The 23,374-nt window shown below is 37.7% G+C and overlaps 1 protein-coding gene and 1 pseudogene across 7 annotated transcripts in view; both read left to right on the top strand.

The window, feature by feature from the left end:
• The window catches only part of CNOT4 (CCR4-NOT transcription complex subunit 4), a 142,948-nt gene that overhangs the window by 84,797 nt on the left and 34,777 nt on the right, over nucleotides 1–23,374 (top strand). For 4 of the 7 annotated variants that reach the window (XM_028525183.2, XM_036010936.1, XM_028525185.2 and 1 more), the window contains exons 4-7: nucleotides 977–1,063; nucleotides 1,814–1,915; nucleotides 2,881–3,006; nucleotides 5,876–6,009. In XM_028525183.2, the coding sequence (XP_028380984.1) occupies nucleotides 977–1,063; nucleotides 1,814–1,915; nucleotides 2,881–3,006; nucleotides 5,876–6,009 (449 nt within the window). The remainder of the gene's footprint in view (nucleotides 1–976; nucleotides 1,064–1,813; nucleotides 1,916–2,880; nucleotides 3,007–5,875; nucleotides 6,010–23,374) is intronic. The other 3 variants (XM_028525184.2, XM_028525186.2, XM_028525189.2) reach the window with 1 other exon arrangement.
• Nucleotides 11,054–15,190, top strand: LOC118497194 (annotated as a pseudogene).

Genomic DNA, 23,374 nt, shown 5'->3' with positions numbered 1-23,374 from the left:
TTCTCACACACTATTAGCAAGGTTTTAAGAGAAGCTAAATGAGCACGTAAGGTGATCACAAGTATGAGGGGAAGTAACATAGAGAAGTAACCTAATAGAGTAAGGAATGTATGAGTTTGTTTCACAACTGTATGTTTCACATACATTATTTACCAGCAATAGAGAGGTAAAAAAATTGGAGAGTTGAGAAATGGTAATAACTATTGATACAAGGAAACTAAATAAATATATATACACAAATAGTGATAAGTCATAAAGCATTGACAAATGAAGAGCATTCTCTACTGTATTTGGAATTTGTAGCTCATAAACAATGCTTTAATATATCATATACAGTAGATTTTTAAAATAGTTATTTATTCTGTCTTATTCGTAAAGCATGCTCTGGGGGTGGGGTGGGGGGCCTCATTAATCATTAACCACACACATTTCTACCTTCTTAGCTTCTTCTTTTTTAACTCTGACTGCTTGCTCTTCAGGATCTCATAAATTCCCACTCGCCACATGTTGCTCATACGTGCACTTGGTGGCTGCATATAGTGGTGACTGAGCAATAGATTTATGAGTAAAGACTGTTTCTACTTAGGTCCTTGAGTTTTTATTTCTGTCTTTAATACATAATCTTGGTCATCGTTTTGAGAAGTAATTTGTTACAGGGATTATTTATTAATGAAAATGTGGTCAGGATATTTGATCTGTTTTGTGTTTGAGAATATTATAAGCATAAGATCCCATAGATTAGAACATAGTAGAAAATTCCAGGCTCACTGAGTCTCAGTCTCTGTTCAGTATAGAGCGAGGGTCAATAAAAACAGCCGTTAGACTCCGTTGATGACTTCCTGCAGGATGACCACATGGAGCATAACTAGGAAAATAGTCACATTTACTAGAAAATGTAAATTATTTTGCTTTCACTGAAGAGGATAAAGTTGATGCAAATGGGGCCGTTTGTATCTTATTTCTTCTTCTTTTATAGGTTTTAAAACGACCAGAATATTTTGGGAAGTTTGGTAAAATACATAAAGTTGTCATCAATAACAGCACATCATATGCAGGCTCACAGGTAAGTAATTATAGGGATTTTTGCTTTGCCTCCCTATGGTCTGGGTTTGACATAGGCTGTTCAGAAGGAAAATTTATTTTCTGTGATTAGAAAGCTTTAGGGTCAAGGACTTAAGTAGCACAGTGACCTCTGTTGGTGGGGTGGGGCCATTTTTTGTATTCATTGGACTTTTCCAGGACTTAACAGTGAATTGATAGTTATAAGAGGGAAATAGTAAACAAAAATTTAGTGATGATTTGAAGCGGAGGTAAAGTTGAGTCTATTATTAATTAGTCTAATAGGTAATGCTTTCTAATTAATAATATTTTTAGATATTGAAAACTTAGAGCATCTTTGTTACACTACTGTTAGCAGATAGACTATTCTTGAAAAGTGTATTTATTTTTTGGGAGAATATAATTTGACACAGTGTCTTTAGATCTTACCTTTTAAAATCTAATTTTCAAAGCTTGCTTTTTGTAACCTTGATGAGCCTGTCAAATGACTTTAAAAGAATAAGTGCCAGTCCCAAGATATTTTATTCATACTTCTTTTAGTCTACTTAAAAACAGATAAAATTTACCAAGTATGATTGATTTAAAATGAGCTAGTCTGTGGTTTAATTAAAGCTACTACAACTTCTAATTATTATGATTATTATTAATGATAGTAGTAGTAAGTGCTTTTAGAATTTCCTAGGCAAGTAGCAAGAGAAGTCTTTTTAAATGTTTTGCTGAATTCGAAATTAATAACAGCGTGTTTTCACTTTAGGGTCCAAGTGCCAGTGCTTACGTCACATACATCCGGTCAGAAGATGCACTCAGAGCCATACAGTGTGTCAACAATGTGGTGGTAGACGGCAGAACGCTTAAGGTAATGCAGTCCTGCTGGTTTTTTTAAAGGGGAAGGGAAAAATGTAGTAAGTAGAGGAGTACCTAGTATTTACATATTCTTTTCCCTAATAATCCACACAAGGTCTTTTTTCAAGCAGATGATGTTTCACATAATATCATGCATGTGGATCAGAAAGGGGGTCAGAAACAAAGACCAGCTGTTGGGAGGGGTAGGGAGGAGGGAGTAAATGTACAAGGAATTCGGGTATCTTACCGCTGTGAATTCAGGGCAAGACACAGGTTTCCATAGGGGGTGCTGAGGTGAGGGAGGCCGAGTCACCTCTCCTGGGAGTTACATGTTACTTTTGAAGGGAATCTTTTTGAAGATTGGTTTTTAGGCACCCATACCAACCTATGACAGCTGATTAGTCTACTGCTGACTTATGTAGGGTCCTGTTTTACCAGGTATGAATAAGCACTTTCATTAAGGGGGGAAATAATCATTTAAAATCTTCTGTATTTATACATTTTATTCTGTAAAAATGAATCTATTATTCTTATTAGAAATAGATATTAGTTCTGATTTGTTGTCCTGAAATATTTTGACAATTGATCAGTGCAGGTTTGAGTAAAGGGTCCCACCAAGCAAGCTTTATGTAAATGGAGGAAGAGCAGCATAATTAGAAAAGGGAAGTTGCTTTCTTACGTGCCTAACTACTCATACTGTGGAACAAATTTTGTCTCATCTGATCGCAAGGGAAGAGGATTTGCATGTTCGTGTCCTAGAAACCATAGACTGAGACTTGTTTTTCAGTTTTTTCAAATGAGCATCATCTTTAATAAGTCTTGCCAGTAATGGTTTGTTTCTCTGGTATCACAGCCATGCTTCTTGTTTTGTTGTGTCTGTGCCTCATTTTGGGTGAAGTGAAAGCACAAAACATGGAAATTCTCATTGTGGTGTCATTTCACATACTGAGTCCTTTTTCCCTCCTCCTCTTCCCGCAGGCATCTCTAGGTACAACAAAATACTGCAGTTACTTCTTAAAGAATATGCAGTGTCCAAAGCCTGACTGCATGTATCTACATGAATTGGGGGACGAGGCGGCCAGTTTCACAAAAGAGGAAATGCAGGTAGTAAAGTAATGTGAATTATCTAATTTACAGAAAAGGGGAGGACTCTTCTTTATAAGTTAAAATTGCTAAATTAGGGATTTCATTTTTGTAAACTGGCATTACTTTTAAAGTAGCATTTTCTAAACAGTGTTCCATGGAATGTCAGTTCTGCAGGCTCTTGTTATAATAAAAATGGGTCTTTGGTTCACTAAGTTTGAAAAAGCTAGATTAATGAAGATAAATAGGTTTCTTTCTAACAGGACTTCCCAGAATCTTTAATGTGCTAACGCACACCTAAATGGGATGGTACAACTGGAACTTAGTGACCAAGGAAAGCATTTTGGGAAATGCTACTTGAAGGGGAATGTCAGCAAAATGACAGCTAAAGCGTGATACTAAAATTATGAGTTTTGTTCCCCACACCCCGCCAACCTCTACTCTTTATGGAACATGCTAGAAAGTAATATTCCATCAAATGTTGCTGATAAGCTCACATTATTTTTATAAAGTGATTCTCCCCATGAAAGGTCCTGTAATCATAAATCGAAGGCTTATTATTTTATGTTCATTTTTACATTTCCTCTTCTCCTGTCTGTCTCCTTTCAATTTGTAGTATAAACATGTCTTTACAAGTAAAAATGTTGACCATACGGCATATTAAATGAGGATTTTACCAAAGCACAATGCTGTACTTCCCTATTGTAGATGAGGACTTCAGATTGTTGCTGTGGACTTTTGCAGGAACCCTTCTCATTTAGAAGGTGGGGGGCATTGATTACTACCTTTTATTCTCCAGGTCAAACTAGAGAAAGTCTAGTAGGGGCTCCTTTAAGAGCAGCTATTAAATAAAATGAAATAATACCTTTTTTGACTTGGAGTTACTACAGATTAAATCCCATTATAATAAATACATTGCAGTTCCTTGATATTGTTGTCTTTATGATCCAAAAGCAGTGTTAAAATAAGATATTTGTTGGATGACTTATTTGTTAGTTATCCACTGAGTGCTTTTTGATTTATTCATCCCTTCCATTCTTCTTCCTCTTCCCTTCCCCTGCTCTCTCCCTTCTCCTCCCCTTCTCCTTCCTTTTCTCTTCCCTTTTCCTTCTTTTTTCTTTTTCCCTCCCTCCCTCCCTCCCTTCCTTCCTTTTCCACGAAGCTTTCTTGGATGAAATTTTAACAATTTTAAACTGAATTTTGACTAATGGGGAGTATGCTATACTCAGAGACACTGTTAACTATGAAAATCTCTTGAAGAATTTCTGAGCTCCAGTTTACCTCATTTTTAGGTAGTATTGGACAGTAAAAGAAAATGGGTGATGCCTGAAACTATTATATTGTATGTTAACTTTAATTGAAAAATTGGGAAAAAATTTTTTTAAAGAAAATACATGGACAATCCATTATTAGAACTTAATTTGTAATGGGATTTAACCTGTTTTAGGATCTGCCCCTGTAGAATTATTCGATTATCAGCTTGAACTCTTTATGGCTAATGAAAGCCAAAGTAACTGTTCAAGTATTGATTACAGAAAGAATTTTCAAGGCTTTTCGTGTGTTGAAGTTGTAGAACCCACATCCAATTATATTTTTTCTTAGTAATTTAAAATTCATTTCATGTGGTTGACTGAAATTCATCTTGCTCTTCTTCACCTGCGTTTAAGTTTACTTTGTAAAGGGGTTTCTTTGTTAAAAATACTTTCTCAAAGTAGAAAAATTTGAGTAAATTATATCATGGCAAAAATCAGATGACTTTCTTGTTGTTACTGTACAACTTAAAATGCAGTACCCTACGGGCTGCGTAGAGATGCAGTTGAAACGGGCAAGAGCCCTCTCAGCCCTGGGAACGATGCATTGTGTCGCGTGGGTGACACGGTCGTGCCCCGTGGGTGACACGGTTGTGCCCGATGAGATGGCAGGCCCTGTTCTGGCTCGTGTGTGTTGTTTTGTTTTGAACTGTTCTCTTTCGGTTTCAAATTTCCCAAAACATCTGTTTAGACCACACTTGTAAAACAATTAGCAGTGCTGAAGGTAAGTAAAATGCCATTTTAGTCACGATATCCATACAGAAAAAAGTTACTCAGAGTGATTGCATCGCAATTTATTTCTGCTTACGACTAGCTTCCACAGTCAGTCTTTGCTTAATTTCTCCCGTAATGTTTGTGACGTTGCCTTCTGATACACAACTACAGTAAATGCAGAACTTTCTATGTTGTGTGTAGAGCAGGGATTGCCAGACTTTTTCTGTTAAGGGCCAGTTAGTAAATATTGTAGGCTTTTTGGGCCACGTGGTCTCTGCAGCAGTTACTCGACTGCTATTGTAGCATGAAAGCTGCCTCAGACAATTCATAAATAATAGACAATTCATAAATGATCGTTCATAAACCAATGTGACTGTTCTAATAAAACTTTATTTACAAAAACAAAGCAACTAGCTGTAAATTGGCAATCCCAGGTCTAGAGTTTAAAATACATTAAATAAGTAGAAACATAAAAATTTTAATCTAGAAAAATAAATTGATTTTCAGTGATCTTCAGAAAATTTAGTAATGGCATATGATAATTTTTATATGAAGATGGTACTTAAAAGTAAGTTTTTTTGAGCTAACAAAAATATTCTCTCAATACACTTTTCTACACAATAAAGTGGTTGGTGAAATGCCTTAATTAATGGAATATATATATACACATATATAGTTGTTTTGTTGGAAGAATGTTCATTGGTCTGGAAGAAATTCTGTGATAGCCTTCTCACAGGTTACTCTGACGTGAAAAGCCCTTACATGTTTTATTTAGGATATCTTTAATAATTCAGAAAGTAATTCAATATTTTATACAAGCCATTTTGTGAAACCTCACTGCAGTTTTAATTTCTTCTTTCATTTAGGCAGGTAAACACCAAGAATATGAACAGAAGCTACTACAAGAATTATATAAATTAAACCCCAATTTTCTTCAACTATCCACCGGTTCAGTTGATAAGAATAAGAACAAAGTGACCCCACTGCAGAGGTATGATACGTAAGTACCGGTCTTCGTGTGATTAGTGTAATTAGACACCTTGCCTTCATGTGTGCCGACTTTCTCTTTTCCTTCTACGTCAATTTCAGACAGAATCCTCCTTGCAGTGTCTGTCATTTATGCAGAATTCGGTGTGTTGAGTGGCAGAATAGGAAATGATGAGTCAGAATTTCGGGGTTTGAATATTGGCTGCCTGCTGTTCCCTATTGATAATTTAAATGAGCCTCTTGATAGCTTCCCATTTGTATTGGTTTGCCCTAGGAACAGCCTCATTGATAAATACATTATCAAAAGTAAATTAAGGGATGCTTGTTATTAAAAGGAAAGCTCTTGTCACTTAATTGAGGTTTTTCCCTTTACATATTGAAGGGAACAAAACACTAAAAGGGAGAGGAAGGTATTGAAGTGCTGTGTGTTGGGGACACAGGTCCTCATGGCCGTCTAGTCTCAGGGAACACCCAAGTCCCACACGCTTTGGGTGAGGAGGGCGTCCCGTATTCAGAATCTTAATCATCTTAAGAGAGTTTGCTTTTGTGCATACCTATATTGTGTCAATATTTAAACAGATTCATAGTCTTAAATGCCAAATCTCATTCTTGGCACTTCGTTTCTTGTATTGTATTTGGTAACTGCCTGTCAGAAAATGGTGTGATTAGTAAAAACAATAATTGGGGGGTTGTACTCTATTCTGAATGTTCCTTAAGTTTGTTGAGTAAGGACCTGTGTTTATTCTTACTAAATTTGGTAAGTTTAACTTTTATAAAATGAAATCACTTAAAACAAATAACTATAATTAGATGTTTTCTTTTTTTAAAAAATTTATTACAAAGTTAAATTTGCCTAAGTAATGTTTTGTATGTCTGGATGTTACATATGTAGTCCAGTGTCTATTTAGGACTAAAATAATGTAAGGGCCATTTTACAAATACAGATAATAACTACATTGATTATTTGTCAGAGTCAGTTTCTTCAAAGTTGTATTTAAATTCTTGAAGTCCTTGTCTCTTTGCTTTTAATAGTAAAAATTATTTATAAATCTTGTTTATACACATACACACGTACATGTTTATATAAATATATATAGAAGAGACTACAAGTAAAACATAAAATTACTGTGTAATTAACTGTGTAAATTTTGTATACGAGGTACATCAAAGCTAAGAATAAAAGCCAAGTCCAAAAGGTACCTCTCTGGGTTGATAATCTTTGACCCTTCCATTGATCTTTTTGTACCTTTTTACCCCTCTGTGTTTATTATGAAACATATGCTATTACTTAACTTCATTGGCTGCTGACTCTGTGGTGCTTCTTATAAGAATGTGATTATTGTAGTAAAAATTTGTTTCAGATGCTTTTAATGTTTATACATATCATTGTTCTCATTAAAAATGTCATTTGAATTAAAATCATATTCTGGGTTTATAGCCCTTAGAAAATTCAGAGCAGAAATTTAAATTTTAGATTATCTCTTTCAGATAACAATTGTTATTAATATTTCCTGAATATAAAAAGTAATATGTTTTTATTCAAGGAAATTAGAAAACTATATAAAGCATATGGAAGTAAATATTGTATGTATTCTTATTTATTTATTTATTTTTAAAGATTTTATTTATTTTCAGAGAGGGAAGGGAGGGAGAAAGGGAGAGAGAGAGAAACATCAATGTGCGGTTGCTGGGGGCCTGGCCTGCAACCCAGGCATGTGCCCTGACTGGGAATCGAACCTGCGATGCGTTTGTTCGCAGCCCACACTCAATCCATTGAGCTGTGCCAGCCAGGGCGTATGTATTCTTAATACTCAGACATTTTTACTGAAAATGATTTGGAGTATTTCCTTGTAGTATTTTTCCTTCCAGTGCAGGTATATAAATAAAATACATTGGTTTGTTACCTTTCAAAATTTAGTACCCATTATATAACTATTTTTCCATGTCATGAAAACAGTTTTTTACAGCTGAATAGTAATCCATTATATATGAATATTTCAGATTTATTAAACCAATCTTTTGCTGGTGTATATTATGTTACTTTCATTTTGGTGCTGTTATTTGTAATACTGTGATGGCCATTTTTATATATAAACATTCTGGTTATATCTTTGATGTTCTTAGACATAGAACTGCTGAGTCAAAAATTATGAGTATCCTTCATTTGAGTATTTTTGTCCTGCACATTTACCAGTATAACATAAAAAAGCTTTCTTATTTTATAATTATTTTAAAAAATCACTTATTAATTTATTGATGTTTTAGAGAGGAAAGGAGAGAGAGAGAGAAATGGCAGTTTGTTGTTCCATTTATTGATACATTCAGTGTTTGATTCTCGTATGTGCTCTGGCCAGGAACTGAACCTGCAAATTTGTCGTATTGGGACAACACTCTAACTGAGCTACCTGGCCACAGCAGAAAGCTGTCATTTTAATGCGTATTCGATGAAGAGCGAAACATTTATACATAGTGAATTCATACCTGTCATGTCTTATTGGTATACTTAAGTATTTTACGTGCAGTATACAGAGCTAACGTTCCTCAGTGAGTTGACCAGTCTATTTGTATTTCAGAATACTTAAATTTATAAATCCAGTTTGGAAGAATATATGTCATACAATTATAACATTGAGTCATCTCAACCATTAGCACGTATACCTCTCTATTTAAGTCATTTGTGTGTCTCAGGAAAGATTTTTTTTTTTGTCTTTTTCCTGTTTTATTGTATTGGATCTCCCACCACCAGTGCTTCCTGTCTGAGAATCCCTAGGCTAAACATGAAAGAACAGTGTCAGTGGTGCTAGAAGGCATCCATGTCCCCTTCTTTACTTTCATAGGGGTATCTCCAGTGCGTTAACTGCTCTTCAGTATGGTGTTAGCCGTTTACTTGAGATAAATATTTTTAGTCACAATATGAAAATACCTTGTTGTTTCTATAATTTACTGAGCTTTTTTCTTTAGATTGGAAGTGAAAATTGAAATTTACCAAATGTCTTTTCAGCATTTATAACTACTGTTTAGCTTTTCTTTATTTTTTGTGATCGGTTATAAATAGATACACATATATTTTATTGGCTTCCTATACAGTATAGTCAGTCAGAGCACATTCATAACTGTTTCAGTAACAGGAGAGGAGTTTCCTAGGAGCTGCAGGTTGTAGGGGGAGACCAAGGAAGATTTAAAGCAGTGTGCTCATTTAATTACTTTGCCCAAAGCCAGAGCTGCTGAATCTCAGCTGGGACTCAGAACAGATTTTGGTTCTATGCTTTGCATAAGTACATGATACAGAAAGTTTTTTTCGTAAGGGATGAGGGGTTGTTTTTTGTTTGTTTAAGTAGGTCCCCAAAATTTATTAAGGATGGTTGATGGCCGAAGTTAGAGTTGTGTTTTGTTGTTGTTGTTGTTGTTGTTGTTGTTGTTGTTGTTGTTTTGAGCAAGCTCCTGTAGCTTGTTTTCTTCCCATGCGAACCCCTGCGGGAGAGTGAGTTTGCCTGTCAGTGACACTGAAGGTCTGCCGTGGTTCCCGAGTCCCCATTGCCGTCATACAGGCTGCAGCGGTAGGGACAGATCTGTAAATAAATTTTCTTCTTCCCACGGGGAAGACGGACCAAGTTGGAAAGGTGAACAGCGTAACTCTTTCCACAGTCCTCCCCCGGAGAAGTTTTTCTTAAGTTGAAAATTAGACTTTGTAGGAAAAAAAGAAAACAAATGGTTCCTTTCCCTCTTTTCTTGGCATTCCTATGTAGTGAGGAGCGGCTTTAGAAGAATCGCAAGAAAGCAAAACCTGGAACCTTATACACTGACACTAGAGTACAAATATTAAGAGTATCGTAGCTACTAATCCTCACTGAACCCTGACATGGTCCCTCGGTACACATACATGATAGTAAGTATGTAATGTTCTATAATCTGCCTTTGTCCCTGTCTCACTGAAATGAAAATAAATTCTAAAAAGGAATGTGTCATTTTCTTTCTCCCCTCGTTATTATGAATTTGAGAGTATATCTGTCCAGTTGAGTATGGACTGTAGATGTGCTGTTTTTCTGTATTAACAAATTACTTTGACGAATACAAACAAGGAGAATGGGGAGTGAGGAAGAGACACAGTAGTGATGTTTACGGACTGGGGTATTTTGTTTTTAAGCTTGTGGTTTGAAATACCTTCATTTAGATGGAGACACTGTCTGTTTACCATCTGAAGACCTTGGGCGAGTTAGGAGCCAGCAGAGTTGGCCAGGCGTCCGAAGAGCCAGGTGGAGGCACAGCCCTGCCTGCCTGCCTGCTTGCAGAGAGTCATGAATCTTCACATTCATGAACAATTTATACCTATAAACAAAGCATTTAAATAGTCCTTATAGCTCTCAAGCCTAACACATGCAGGGGCTTTGAGGAAACCGGATTTGATAGGTATCTTTTCACTGTGTTCCTCTTCACTTCCTCTCGTCAGTGATCCTAGGATGTCAGGCGTCTCAATTTAATTAGAATCTCCAGGGGCAGAGACTGGAAATATACCTCCATACTTTTATTAAATAAATATAAACACGTGTATTTATTTTTTGAAAAGCTTCATAGCACTGGATTCCAGTTGTTGAGTGAATTGAAAAATACTCCTGAGAAATCGGTAATCTCATCATTATTTCAGAACTATTTAGGGCTAGAACTTAAAAAAAAAATTAGTGCAATTGTTTGTATGAAAACATCATATATTTAGGAATTTTTATCTACAGGGATTTAGACACACAGCATTACCTTCTGGAAATAATGCCTTGTTTGTGTTATGGGACCAAACTACCTATCAAAACTCTTTCAGCCTCGCTTGAACTCAGTGATTTTCAATCAGCTGTGCCTTCAGGTGTCTTGATTTCTCCTTTTCCCGGCACATGACTTGTAAGCATTTGACTGAACTGTAGGTACAGGTGGTCTTCCAACTCAGCTTTTTCAAAGATGACTGTTCTTGCCTCTCTCATTCTTCAGTTTAGTTCAGTTTATATCATCTGCTTTTTTTTTTTAGATCATCTAAAAAAAATGGTTGATGGCCGAAGTTAGAGAGAGTTGTGTTTTGTTGTTGTGTTCTGCAAGAGAACCAAATTAACATGCTTCAACTCTCCAGTACCTTTCTAGGTTTTTTTCCTTACTAGGCTACGTCTGCCCTACTGCTTTGTGCTGTGTAAATGGTTGTCGATCTTTCCTGGTGAAAGTGAAATGATCAACAAAACTTCTGTTTCAAAATGCAAGATATTTTTTTCAGTGTGGCAGAAAGAGGTTGATTTAAGAAAGCCTGAGCCGAGTGGCGGCTAGTGTTGGTGCACCGGCTGGGAATGTCGAGCTTGGGTGTTTAGCCTCCAAGTTTGCTACGTAGGGGTGGGTCAGAGGGTCTGAAGCTAGGGTAGGGCTGGAGGCCCTGGTGCTGGAGCTCCCTCTAGGGAATGGAAGCTGTGACCAGAGCCACTACAGGGAGTGGGGATTGAGTCCCTAGCCAAATTCAGACCCCGAATGGTACAGTGGGAGATTTTGCAGAATCTTGACAGTCCATTTCAGGATCAAATAGCCTTGTGCTGGTGGACATTTTATAGTACTTAGCAATCTGAATTGAAGACCAGAACTGGCCAGGAGACTGCACGGGGCAAGGATAACTCCAAGGCTAACATGCTATTCTTCCATCACTTTTGCCAACCGAACTGTGAGTGTGGCTGCTGTAGCCAGGACCCTGAGTGCTTGTTGCTACAGCACAACTTGTGAAAGTTCTATCAGGACATTCAGGCCTTTTCCCGAGTCCTACTCAATTGGCTGAGATGATCTTTAATCTCTTTAATCTGATCCAGGCTCAAAGGGCTCAGTCGAACAAGGAGAACCAGGCCTTGAAGCGCCTATGGAGAGCTGGCAGCATGAGATTGAATCCTGGATCCTGGTGTTGAGGGATAAGATGGAAAAGCTGGGGAAATCCATCAGCCAGCTGAAAGACCAGCAGGATATCTTCTGCGTTCAATAAAAAGCCCAGACCCCAGTGTGGATACCCTCTGTGGACCCCCGTGCACCAGACAGTAGCAGCTTCTGTGGGAGACTCTCAGTGAACTGGATAAAAGGAGAAAGGAGGTTCCGGATGCTTCTAAAGCACTGCTAACCCAGTTAACTACCCCAGTTGAGCAAGTGCTTCCAGAGTTGGAGGCATGGAAAGTATGGCTGTTGGAACACGCTGGAGAAGTGGCTCACTGCTGGAGTAAAGCTGCTGTTTTGCCTGCATCAGCTGCTCATGCAGCTGAAGGGCCGAAGTCACCTGGTTAGCTCTCAGGATGACCCTCTCACCAAAGAGATGGACCTACAAAAGGCCCAGGACACAGAATTTACAGTGTCTGTTCCACAAAGCCTTTGTGGTAGAAACTCAGCCCTCTGTGCCCTAAACTCCCCACCAGCCCTTCAACCTGAAGACTGGGAAGAAGTTTACTATATGAACAAGGCTGCTGGTGAGATTCCAGAAAGGAAGTGGGTCACTACCACAGAAATTGACAGGAGACTGTCATTACGAGGTTTTACAGTGTGTTATAGGTTCAAACCTATAGGGTCAAGAAAACCTTGACCCCCCAAAGAAGGGGCAGAGCTTAATTTGGAACTTTGGCTACCTGATCAAGCAACGTTCAGGTGATTTGGAAAGGGCAGCAGTGAGGCTACTGGGTGTGACAGAGGAGCTGCACATTACCAGCTACGTGGTTGGATACACCTGCCAGGGACTGAAGCAGGACCTGAAAACAGACACCCTCCATGTGGTTATTATTTCTGTTCTAAGATGAGCTTACTCTCAGATACCTGGGCCTCAGTTCTCTGGTTCAGTCTGCTTGCTCAGACTCCCAAAATCAGCACTTCTTTTCAGCCCCTCCCTCCCGGCCCCCGCGCCACCAAGTCCTTCTAGACTTTGCTGGACCCTGCTCTCAGTTGGCATTTTTACTCCGTTGGCCAAACCGTTGAGCTGTATAGCAGCTGAGCAAGCTGAGTGGCAAGCTGTTGGGCAGGACTCTAGGATCGAGGGTGCATTGTGGTACTGGTATGACTTCATTAAGCAAGAGAGCCTCCCAGGCAGACTTTTCTGGACACAAAGGACAAAATTCTGAACGTGATACATGATCATCTGATGTATATCTGGAACGATGGATGCATCATGGACTTTGTGAACCAGAACCAGGAGTACCAGCCACTAAAGAAGATCATTTCTGGTACCTACTTGCTTCAGTGAATCACCAAAAGGGAGAACACCAGGAGGATGATAAGGTTCTCATCTACTCTGTGCAGCCCCACACCAAGGAGGCACTGCAGTCACTCACACCGACTGAAAGCACCCACCAGCTGCTCGTTGGGGAGAACATAGCTGAGAACCTGCTCTGCTTCCTCTAACATCAGATCCTCTAAGGAGGAGGCTACTACTGGGATAGTTAATCTCCAGGAATGGAGGAAATATCCAAAACACAGGCATATTATGGTCTTGAACACCCAAGTGGATGAGCTGCAGTAGCTGCCAGAGCTTCACCTGGAGCCAGAACTGGAGTCATTGGAGGTGGAGCTGGGCCCAGAGCTGGGCCTGGAGTTAGAACCACTGCTTGAGACAGGGCTGCTCTGGGGCCAGGACTGGAGCCCACACTAGGCATGGTTTCACAGAGTGTCAGAGCCACGTGCAGGACCAGAACTGAAGCCAGAGCCTACTCTAGAGGCTGTCCCAAGGAATCCCAGAAGACACCTGCCATTCCTCCAAGATGTGTTTCTAGGCTAACCTGAGGCGCAAATGAAGGTCCCTGTACAGGCACACCTAATTTCATTGTGCTCCACTTTATGGTTCTTCACAGAATTCATTTTGGTTTTTTTTTTTAATTGAAGGCAAGGCCCTGCACCAGCAAAAAGATGGACTTGCTTTATTACGGTGGTCTGGAACTGAACCAGCATTGTCTTTGAGGTGTGCCTGTATGTGTGGCTGTTTCATGCCTGGTGTGTTGGAGGAGCAGTCCTGCTCAGAAAGACCTTTCTGAACAGAAGTGACTAGTAAACTGTGCTGACCTGAGGGGGAGGGGGCAGGGAGAGATTAGAAGGACACTTCTAGGTTTTTTTTTTGTTTGTTTTAAATAAAAAAAGCTATGTGCAATTTTCCTTGGCATACCCAGTCTTCTTTCATCTGAAATCGGTGGGACTTGGTAGTTTTTGATCAGAGAATATTTCATAGAGCAGGTCTCTTTCTTCATTAGTAAAAGTAGTGTTTATGGAAGTTTGTTCTTAATCTTCTTGACATGATAATGGGGAGATATGGGTAGGTGGATGTCGAATGTAAAACAACAGATTTGTTAATAGAATCACAGCTTATGGATGACAGAGTTTGATGAGGAATCAAGTTTGACATGGCATGCTGGGGAAGTTATAAGACCTTGGACCTCTTAGTGGTAGCCTCAGGCTGTCTACATTCTGTCCAGCCATTAGAGATCCAAGGAGTTCATATTGGAATTAGAGTTTGTAAATATAAATTTTCTTAGGGTTTTACCTGTATATTCAGGGTCTATATCAGGGTCAAAGATATATTCATATCTTTGTTTTCCACTTCTACAATGATAGTTGCACTTGTAATGGCAGATTTGATTCTAATAGACTTTTTATAGCCCACATAGAAAGTAAAGCAATTTCTAGGCATATCTTTATGCTTTTCATTTGTTATTCTTTGAATTCCTTAATTATTCTTAAAATAAATTGAAGGATGTCCTAAAACTCAGTGGAACATAAGCTTACTGATTCCTTGCTCCAATCCCAATTTTTCAGTGGCAGTCTTTGGATTGATGACACTGATCTAGAAATTTTAAACATCTTTGATAAAACTTTCCCAAAAATGTGTAAAAAATATGCTTATAAAACTGCAGCTGGCATGGTGGACAAGGTGATAAAAATTATTCTAATTAGTTGTAATTCATAAGCCTTTTAAAGACTTATTCTAAATACAATATTTCCATATATTGCCCTTGACATGAACAAGACTGATCTTGATTGTATTGAAAATTATTATTTAGTGCTCTTTGATGTTGGTGGTTGGGAAGGTTAACCAAGATTCTCCTCTTGTAATACTTTTTGTGTCTGTTAGCACTGGTTCCTTTCCCCGTTTAGCTCTCCTCCCAATATTATAAGAATAGTGCAAGTTTGGGGAATGTGGTGGAGTAGGTAGCAACAAAAATCTGTCTTCCGCCCTGGCTGGCATAGCTCAGTGGATTGAGCACGGGCTGCGAACCAACGCATCGCAGGTTTGATTCCCAGTCAGGGCACATGCCTGGGTTGCAGGCCACAGCCTCCAGCAACCGCACATTGATGTTTCTCTCTCTCTCTTTCTCCCTCTCTTCCCTCTCTAAAAATAAATAAATAAATTCTTTAAAAAAGAATCTCTCTTCCCACCCAGACAATAATCATATTGGCACAATCTGTCTGATGTAACTGTTTTGGAACTTGGAAGGCTTACAATTTCTGGGAAAAGACTTGTTAATTTCAATCAATCTCAGCTTTTAGTACAGTAGCAGCATAACAGGCGGATGTGTACATGGTTCTGGAGCACCTTGCACATAGCTTGAGGGAACCAGAGTGGGCAGAAAGGACCACTCCCATTCCCAAATGTTGAGGATCTCTGCTCTGCCCTGAATGCTGCGTGCTGCCTCTAATCACTGAGATGCAAACAATGAGTCAAGCAACCATTGTTGTGCCTCTCCCATTCTTGTAAGCGTCTCCCCCTCTTTTTGAAGTGATTTACAGGGGGCTTATAGGGCTAATTCTTAGTTCCTGTCAATTTTCACTTTTCCCCCTTAGGGGAGACGGACATAAAGACCAGGACATTAAAGAACAGCTGCGTGTAGCGGGGTTTAGAGAGTGACTCTGCGTGTCCAGGGAAAGTCTAAGAAAGGACCTGAGAAGATCTTGAGTTTATACCTAAGGCTTATCCTCTCAGCACAGGGACAACCTGTAACAGTCCCCCCCCCAAAAACAAACAAACAAACAACAGCAACAACAAAAAGCAAATTTGGGGGAAGGGGGAGATCTGATTTCCAAAGGGACTATGTTCCTAGATTCAAATTGCTAGTGTTCAACAACAACAAAAATCACAAGTCATAGAAAGAAACAGAAAAATACTACCTATTTCAAAGAGAAAAATAAATAAACAGAAACTTTCAGAAAAAGAATAGAGATATACTAGACCAAGACTTTAAAACACTTCTCTTTAAATATCTTAAAGAACTACATGAAGATGTGAAGAAAGGCAAGAAAGTGATGTATAAACAAAATGGAAATAAGAAACCAAAAAGAAATTCCAGAGCTGAAAAGTACAATAATTGAGATGAAAAATTCACCAAAAGATTCAAAGACAGATTAGAACAGGCAGTAGAAAGAACCGGTGCACTTGAAGATAAGACAATGTATATTATCAAGTCTGAGGAAAACAAAAAAGATTGAAGAAAAGTGAACCAAGCCCAAGGAGCGTATGGGACATCCTTAAGTCAATGAGCATACTCTTTCTCTGAGTTTCAGAAGAAGAGAAGAAGATAGAGAGACTGTTTGAAGAAATAATGGCTAGAGACTTCCCAAATTTGATGAAAAACATGAATATAAACATCCAAGAAGCTTAACGAGTTCTAAGATGAACTGAGATACATTATAATCAAACTTTATAAAGCCAAAGACAAGGACAGAATCTTGAAAGGAGCAAGAAAATCAAGTCATCACATGGAATGATCCTCAATAAGAGTATTGACATATTTTTATCAAAGACTTTGGAGGCCAGAAGACAGTGGACCAGTATATTTAAAGTGCTTAAAAGAAGGACAGAACATCAACCAAGAATCCTATATCTAGCAAAACTGTCTCCAAAGAATGAGGGAGAAATTAAGACATCTCAACTAGGCAAAAGTTGAGGGCATTTGTAACTTCCTGCCTTGCACGAAATGCTCAAGGAGTCCTACAAGGTGAAATGAAAGGACACTAGACAGTAACCCAAAACCTTATGGAGAAATAAAAATCTCAGTAAAGGTAAATAGGTAACAGAGTAGGTAGCAGCAAAAATCTGTTGTGAAAGCTAGTAATATTGTAACTGTACTTTTTGTTTCCTACATGATTGAAGTGATCAATACCTTTGAAGTCCAGTGTATTGATATAAAATACTAGATTGCTATAACTTTGATCAGTAGCTCCAAATTTTGTTTTCTATACAGTTTAAGAATCTGAATTCAAAAGAATTACTGGTTTGTTTTTTGGTACATAATATATAAAGAGGCAATTTTGTGATGTCAGCAGTTCAAAGGGGTAGAGGTAGAGCTTTAAAGGAGCAGAGTTTTTGTGTGCTTTTGAAGTTAGTATAACCTTACAGAGTGTTACAACTTTAGGATGTGAAATGTAGTCAGCATGGTAACAACAAAGAGAATATCTCTAGTATATACACAAAAGTAAATCAGAAAGGAATTTAAACATTTCACTACAAAAAAAGTCAACACAAAAAGATGGTAATGTAGGAAATAAGGCGGCTATAAAAATAGTGTGATGATATAGCTCCATCCTCATCAGTAATTACTCTAAATGTAAATGGATTCAGCTCTCCAGTCTGGAGACAGAGATTGGTAGACGGGATAAAACACATGATCTAACTACAAGCTTTCTATAAGAGATTCACATTAGACCCAGAGACACAAACAAGTTGAGATTAAAAGGATGGAAAAAGATACTCAATGCAAGTAGTAGCCAGAAGAGATCAGGTGTGGCTACACTGATCAGACAAAATAAACTTTAAGTCAAAAAAGATTATAGGAGACAGGGACATTATGTGAGTAAGTGAGTGTGTGTGTGTGCGTGTGTGTGTTTGTTCATTTTTTTAAGATCTTAGAGGAGAAGGGAGAAAGAGAGTAAGAGAAACATTGATCAGTTGCCTCTCATATGTGGCCCAACTGGGGACCAAACCACAACCCAGGCACGTGCCTTCACCAGAAATCGAACTAGCAACCTTTTGCTTTGCGGAACAACATACACCTAACTGAGTCACACTGGTAAAGGCAGGGCACTGTATAGTAATAAAAAGTGAAGTACAGTAAGAAGATAAGACTGTTGTAAACATTTATGCACCTAATAACAGGAAAAAACATAATTAAAGGGATAAGTAGTTTAATTGTTGGAGAGTTCAATACCCCAGTCACAATCATGGGTAGAATAGCCAAAAAGAAAATAAGAGATTTAAACAATGCAGTAAGTCAGCTGTATTTAGTAGATATACACTTAACATTGTACCCAAACAATAGAACATACATCCTTTTCAAGTTCACATGGGGCATACTTCAAGATAGACCATATGTTATATCACAATTAAATCTCAGTAGATTTTAAAAGATAGATATCATACCAGTTATTTTTTCTGACCACAACATGTTGAAGTTACAAACCATTGACAAAAGGAAATCTGGATAATTGAGAACATTAGAAATTGCACACTTCTAAACAAATAATGGATCAAAAAAATCACAAGGGAAATTAGAAAATACTTAGCAATGAAAAAGAAAATACAACACACCACAACTTACGGGGACCCGCGAAACTGATGCAAAGGGGGAAATTTATGGCTGTGCAGTAGTCTTTCCCTGTACGCAGCAGGGAAGTTCCAAGACCTCTGTGGGTGCCTGAAACCAGAGATAGTACTTAACCCTGTAGGTACACAATGTTTTTTCTATTCATACTTATGTACCTAGGATAAAGTTTAATTTATAAATTAGGAACAGTAAGAGAGTAATAACAATAGCTAAACATAAAATAGGACAATTATAACAACATATTATAATGAAAGTTATGTGAATGTGACATTAAATAAAGTAAGGGTTACTTGAACACAAGCCCTGATACCGTGACAGTTGATCTGATCACTGAGAAGCCTACTAAGTGACTATGCTGGACAAAGGGATGATTCATGTTCCAGGTGGGAGGGAGCCGGATGGCACAAGATTCCATCATGCTACTCAGAACGATGAACAATTTAAAACATATGAAGTGTTTATTTCTGGAACTTTCCATTTAATATTTCCTGACCTCAGATGACCTCAGGTAACTCAAACCACAGGATACAAAACTCTTGTGTGAGGAGGGACTACTGTAAGTGCTTACATGAAAAAACGAGAGATGCCGTCAGCAACTTAACTTTATAACTTAAAGAATAAGAAAAGAAGAAACTAAACCCAAAACTAGCAGAAGGAAGGAAATAATGAAGATTAGTGTAGAGATAAATGAAATACAGAATAAAAACACTATAGAGAAAATCAGTGGAATTGAAAGTTGGTTCTTTGGGAAGATTGACAAAATTGATAACCTGTTAGCTAGGTGGACTATTAAAAAAGAAAAGGCTCAAATTACTGAAATCACAAATGAAAGTGAGGGTATTAGTATAGATTCTACAGAAATAAAAGAGCATTATAAGAGAGCACTGTGAACAATTGTATGCCAACAAATCGGATTGCCTAGATGAAGTGGACAGATACACAAGAACAAAATCTACCAAGACCAAAAAGAAAAAAAAAGAAGACACAGAAAATATAAATAGATATATGACTAGTAAGGAGACTGAATTAATAATGAAATATCTTCCAACCAAGGAAAGCCCTGGCTTCACCGATGAATTCTGCCAAATAGTTAAAGAAAAACGGATACTGATCTTTCTCAAAAAGCATTTCTTTTAAATTGAAGGGGAGGGAACACTTCCTAACTCATTTGGTGAGGCCTTTATTACCTGATTACCAAACCTGGACAAAGACACTGTAAGAAGAATTACAGAAACTACAGACCAATATCTCATAGGAACATTGATGAAAAATCTGCAACAAAATAGTAGCAAACAATTCAGCACATTTAAAGGATTATATATACATCAGGACCAAGTGGGATTTATTCCTGGGATGGAAGGATGGTCTAATGTATGAAAATTAAACAATAAGAAAGGCCACATAAACAGATGTAGGATAAAAATAACTCATTCATTTGTTACAGGAAAAGCATTTGACAAAATTGAACATCCTTTTCATGACAAAAACAGTTAACAACCTAGGAATGAAAGAAAACTACTCAGTGTAATAGAAGCCTTATATAAAAAACCCACAGTGAATGTCGTACTCAGTGGTGAAAGACAGAAAGCTTTGCCTCTCAAGATGAGGAACAAGGCAAGAATGAACACCTACTTCTTTTTAACAAAGTATTGGATGTTCTAGCCATAACACGTTAGCCAAGAAAAAGAAGAGGTATTGAAATAGAATAAATAAAATTACCTCTTTGGAGATGATACAGTTTTATATGCAGAAAACTGATTCCATACACGCAAAAAAAAAAAACTTTGTTGTTAGAACTATATAATAAATTAAGCAGTGTAATAGGGTACAGAGTCAACACTCAAGAATCCTTTGCATTTTTATAGGTGAATGTGAACAAACTAAAAAGGAAATTACAAAAACAGTTCCATTCACAATAGCATCAACAATAAGAAAATAATTGGGAATTAAGTAAGGAAGAAAAAGACTTGTGCAATACAAAACATTGCTGAAAGAAAGAATGCATATAAATAAATTAAAACACATCTCACTTTCATGGGTTGGAAGCCTTAACATTATCAAAACGTCAGTTCTACCCAAAGCTGTTTACAGATTCAGTGCAATTTGTGCCAAAATTCCAGTGGAGGTTTTTGCAGCTAGTACACTCATTCTAAGGTCCATATGGAATCTCTAAATAGACAAATAATCTTGAGAAAGAAGAATTAAACTGGAAGACCCACACTTTTTTATTTCAAAACTCATTACAAAGCTACAGTAAACAAAGTAGTGTGTTATTTATTGGCTAAAGGCAGACATAGAGACCAATGGAATTGAGTAGAGTCCAGAAATAAACTGTCACATATAGGGTCAAATGATTTTTGACAATGGTACCAAGACAATTCAGTAGGGGAAAGGCAGTCTTTTCAAGAAGTAGTACTGGGGAAATTGGATATCCACATGCAAAAGAATGAAGTTGGACTCTTACCAAACACCGTATTCAAAAATTGCTTTAAGCCCCAGCCACATGTCTGTCGGTTGGAATGTCATGCCATACACCAAAGGATTGCAGGTTTGACCTCCGGTCGGGGCACATGCATAGGTTGTGGGTTCGATCCCCCGTCAGGGCATGTATGGGAGGCAGCTGATCAGTGTTTCTCTCTCACATTAGTGTTTCTCTACCTAAAATCAATAAGCATATCCTCAGGTGAATATTAAAAAAAATGCTTCAAAATGGGACCTAAATGTAAGACCTAAAACAATAAAACCTTTAAAAAGAAAGCATAGGACCTTATGACATTCACTTAGCTCCACAGCATTGAATTTGGAGATGATTTCTTGAATATGACTCCAAAGGTACAGATAAAAGAAAAAAATAGAGAAATTGTACTTCATGAAAAAACTTTGTGAATCAAATAACATTGTTACAGTAAAAGACATCCCACAAAATGGGAGAAAATATGTGCAAGTCACGTATTTTGTAAGGGACTGATAAGACTATATAGAGAACCCCTAAAACCCAACAACAAAAAAATTAGATAACTTGATTCAAAAATGGGCAAAGGACTTGAATAGACATTTCTTCAAAGAAGATTTACACAAATGGACAATAAATGCATGGGGAAAAAGCAAAACACAAGTGAGGAAATTGGAGCCCTTGCGCACTATTGGAGGGAGTGTAAAATGGTACAGCTGCTGTGGAAAACTGTATGGAGATTCCTCAGAAAATTAAAAAATTAGCATATGATTCATCAACTTCACTTCTGGGTATATACCTAAGAGAATCTTAGGTTTATACAGCATCTCAAAGAGATATTTGTCACCCACGTCATAGCAGCATTACTCACAGTAGCTTAAACGTGGAAGCGAGTGAAGTGTCCACGCACAGATCGATGGACAGGCAAACACATATCGTATACATACAATGTAGTATTATTCAGCCTGAAAAAGGAAGGGCATTCTTCAGTATGTTACAACATGGATAAACTGTGAGGACACTGTTACATAAGCTAGTCACAATAAGACAAATACTCTGGTTTCACTTACACAGGGTATTTCGAGTGGTCGAAATCATGCAGAAATTATAATGATGGATTCTGGGCGGGGGGATTGGTGAGGTGTTGTTTAGTGGGCACAGAATGTCTGTGTTTACAAGACAAAAAGAGTTATGGGGATGGTTGGTGTGATGATTTAACAACAGTGTGAATGCATGTATTTAGTAATGTTGAGTTGTGCACTTAAAGATATCTAAGATGGTAAATTTTATGTTTATTGTATTTTACCACATAGATATTTTAAAAAATATTTCAGGTTTATCTCAGATTAACCTGTATTGTGTACCCGTCTGTTCTTCATGTTACCACCAGATTTGTCTTTCTGAAACACTGCTTTCTGTATATCATTTCTGTGCTCAAAAATTTTCATTGGCCTCCAGTGTCTGACCTGTGTCCACCTTTCTGTCCTAAGCTGCCATTGATAGAATTATCTCTCAGTAGCTAAACTCATTACTTAACTTTCTCCCAGCTCTGCCTGCTGCCTTTTGATTCCTGATACACTTGTATTTATAATTCCCACCTTTAGTGCTCTTCTTTCCCTTGTTTTCCTTCTTTCTCTGAATGTGTAGATCTTTTTAAGGGCCTACTTAAATTTGAACTCCCCTAGAAAATGCCCCCTAAATGCCCCACTCGTGGTGGCTTCACTTCTAAGGACCTGTAGCATTTGTTGATTCAACAGTTCATCAGCTAGTTGGCACTAGCTGACACTCATGTGTGCTTGTTGCCCCAAATGTCTTTAAACTTAATAGGCTCAGAACTGTATCTTAAAATTATTTGTAATTACCCACTAGATTTAATAACTTGAATCGATTATAGATACTTTATGAATAATAAGAAGTAAAGATGCTCTTCAAGTAAGTTTTAGACCTGTCAAATTCAAGAGCATCTGGCAGTGTTTCTGCAGAAGATACTCTTGGTATTCAGGTTGGGTACTAGCCCTTGTTAAAATTTTTTAGAGCAATTAAATGTAGTACCAGCAGGTTGTCTGTAAGGTAACTTTGAGTGCATTTTCAGGCAATAAAATAATTTTGAGAAACGTGGAATCTTTTTGTTGTTTGGCTCTAGTATTATACCAGAAATAACTAACTTTGTTTAGGTATGTACCTGCCTTTTGTTCATGTGCCGGCTTAAGGTATAGGAGCAGCTTGCTAGTTGTGGGTCAATGCTGTCTAAGTGTTGTAGTGCTGCTAAAGATTTTTTTTTAAGTCAGATGAGTTAAAATGGACTTGAAGGTATCAATTCTGTGTTACGTTACTGTGGTACTGAATTTTCTCTATGTGGA

Source organism: Phyllostomus discolor, chromosome 10, assembly GCF_004126475.2.
Source record: "Phyllostomus discolor isolate MPI-MPIP mPhyDis1 chromosome 10, mPhyDis1.pri.v3, whole genome shotgun sequence".
Classification (NCBI taxonomy): Eukaryota; Metazoa; Chordata; class Mammalia; order Chiroptera; family Phyllostomidae; genus Phyllostomus; species Phyllostomus discolor.
The sequence above is the reverse complement of the archived record's forward strand: the minus strand, read 5'-3'. Positions and strand labels throughout refer to the sequence as shown.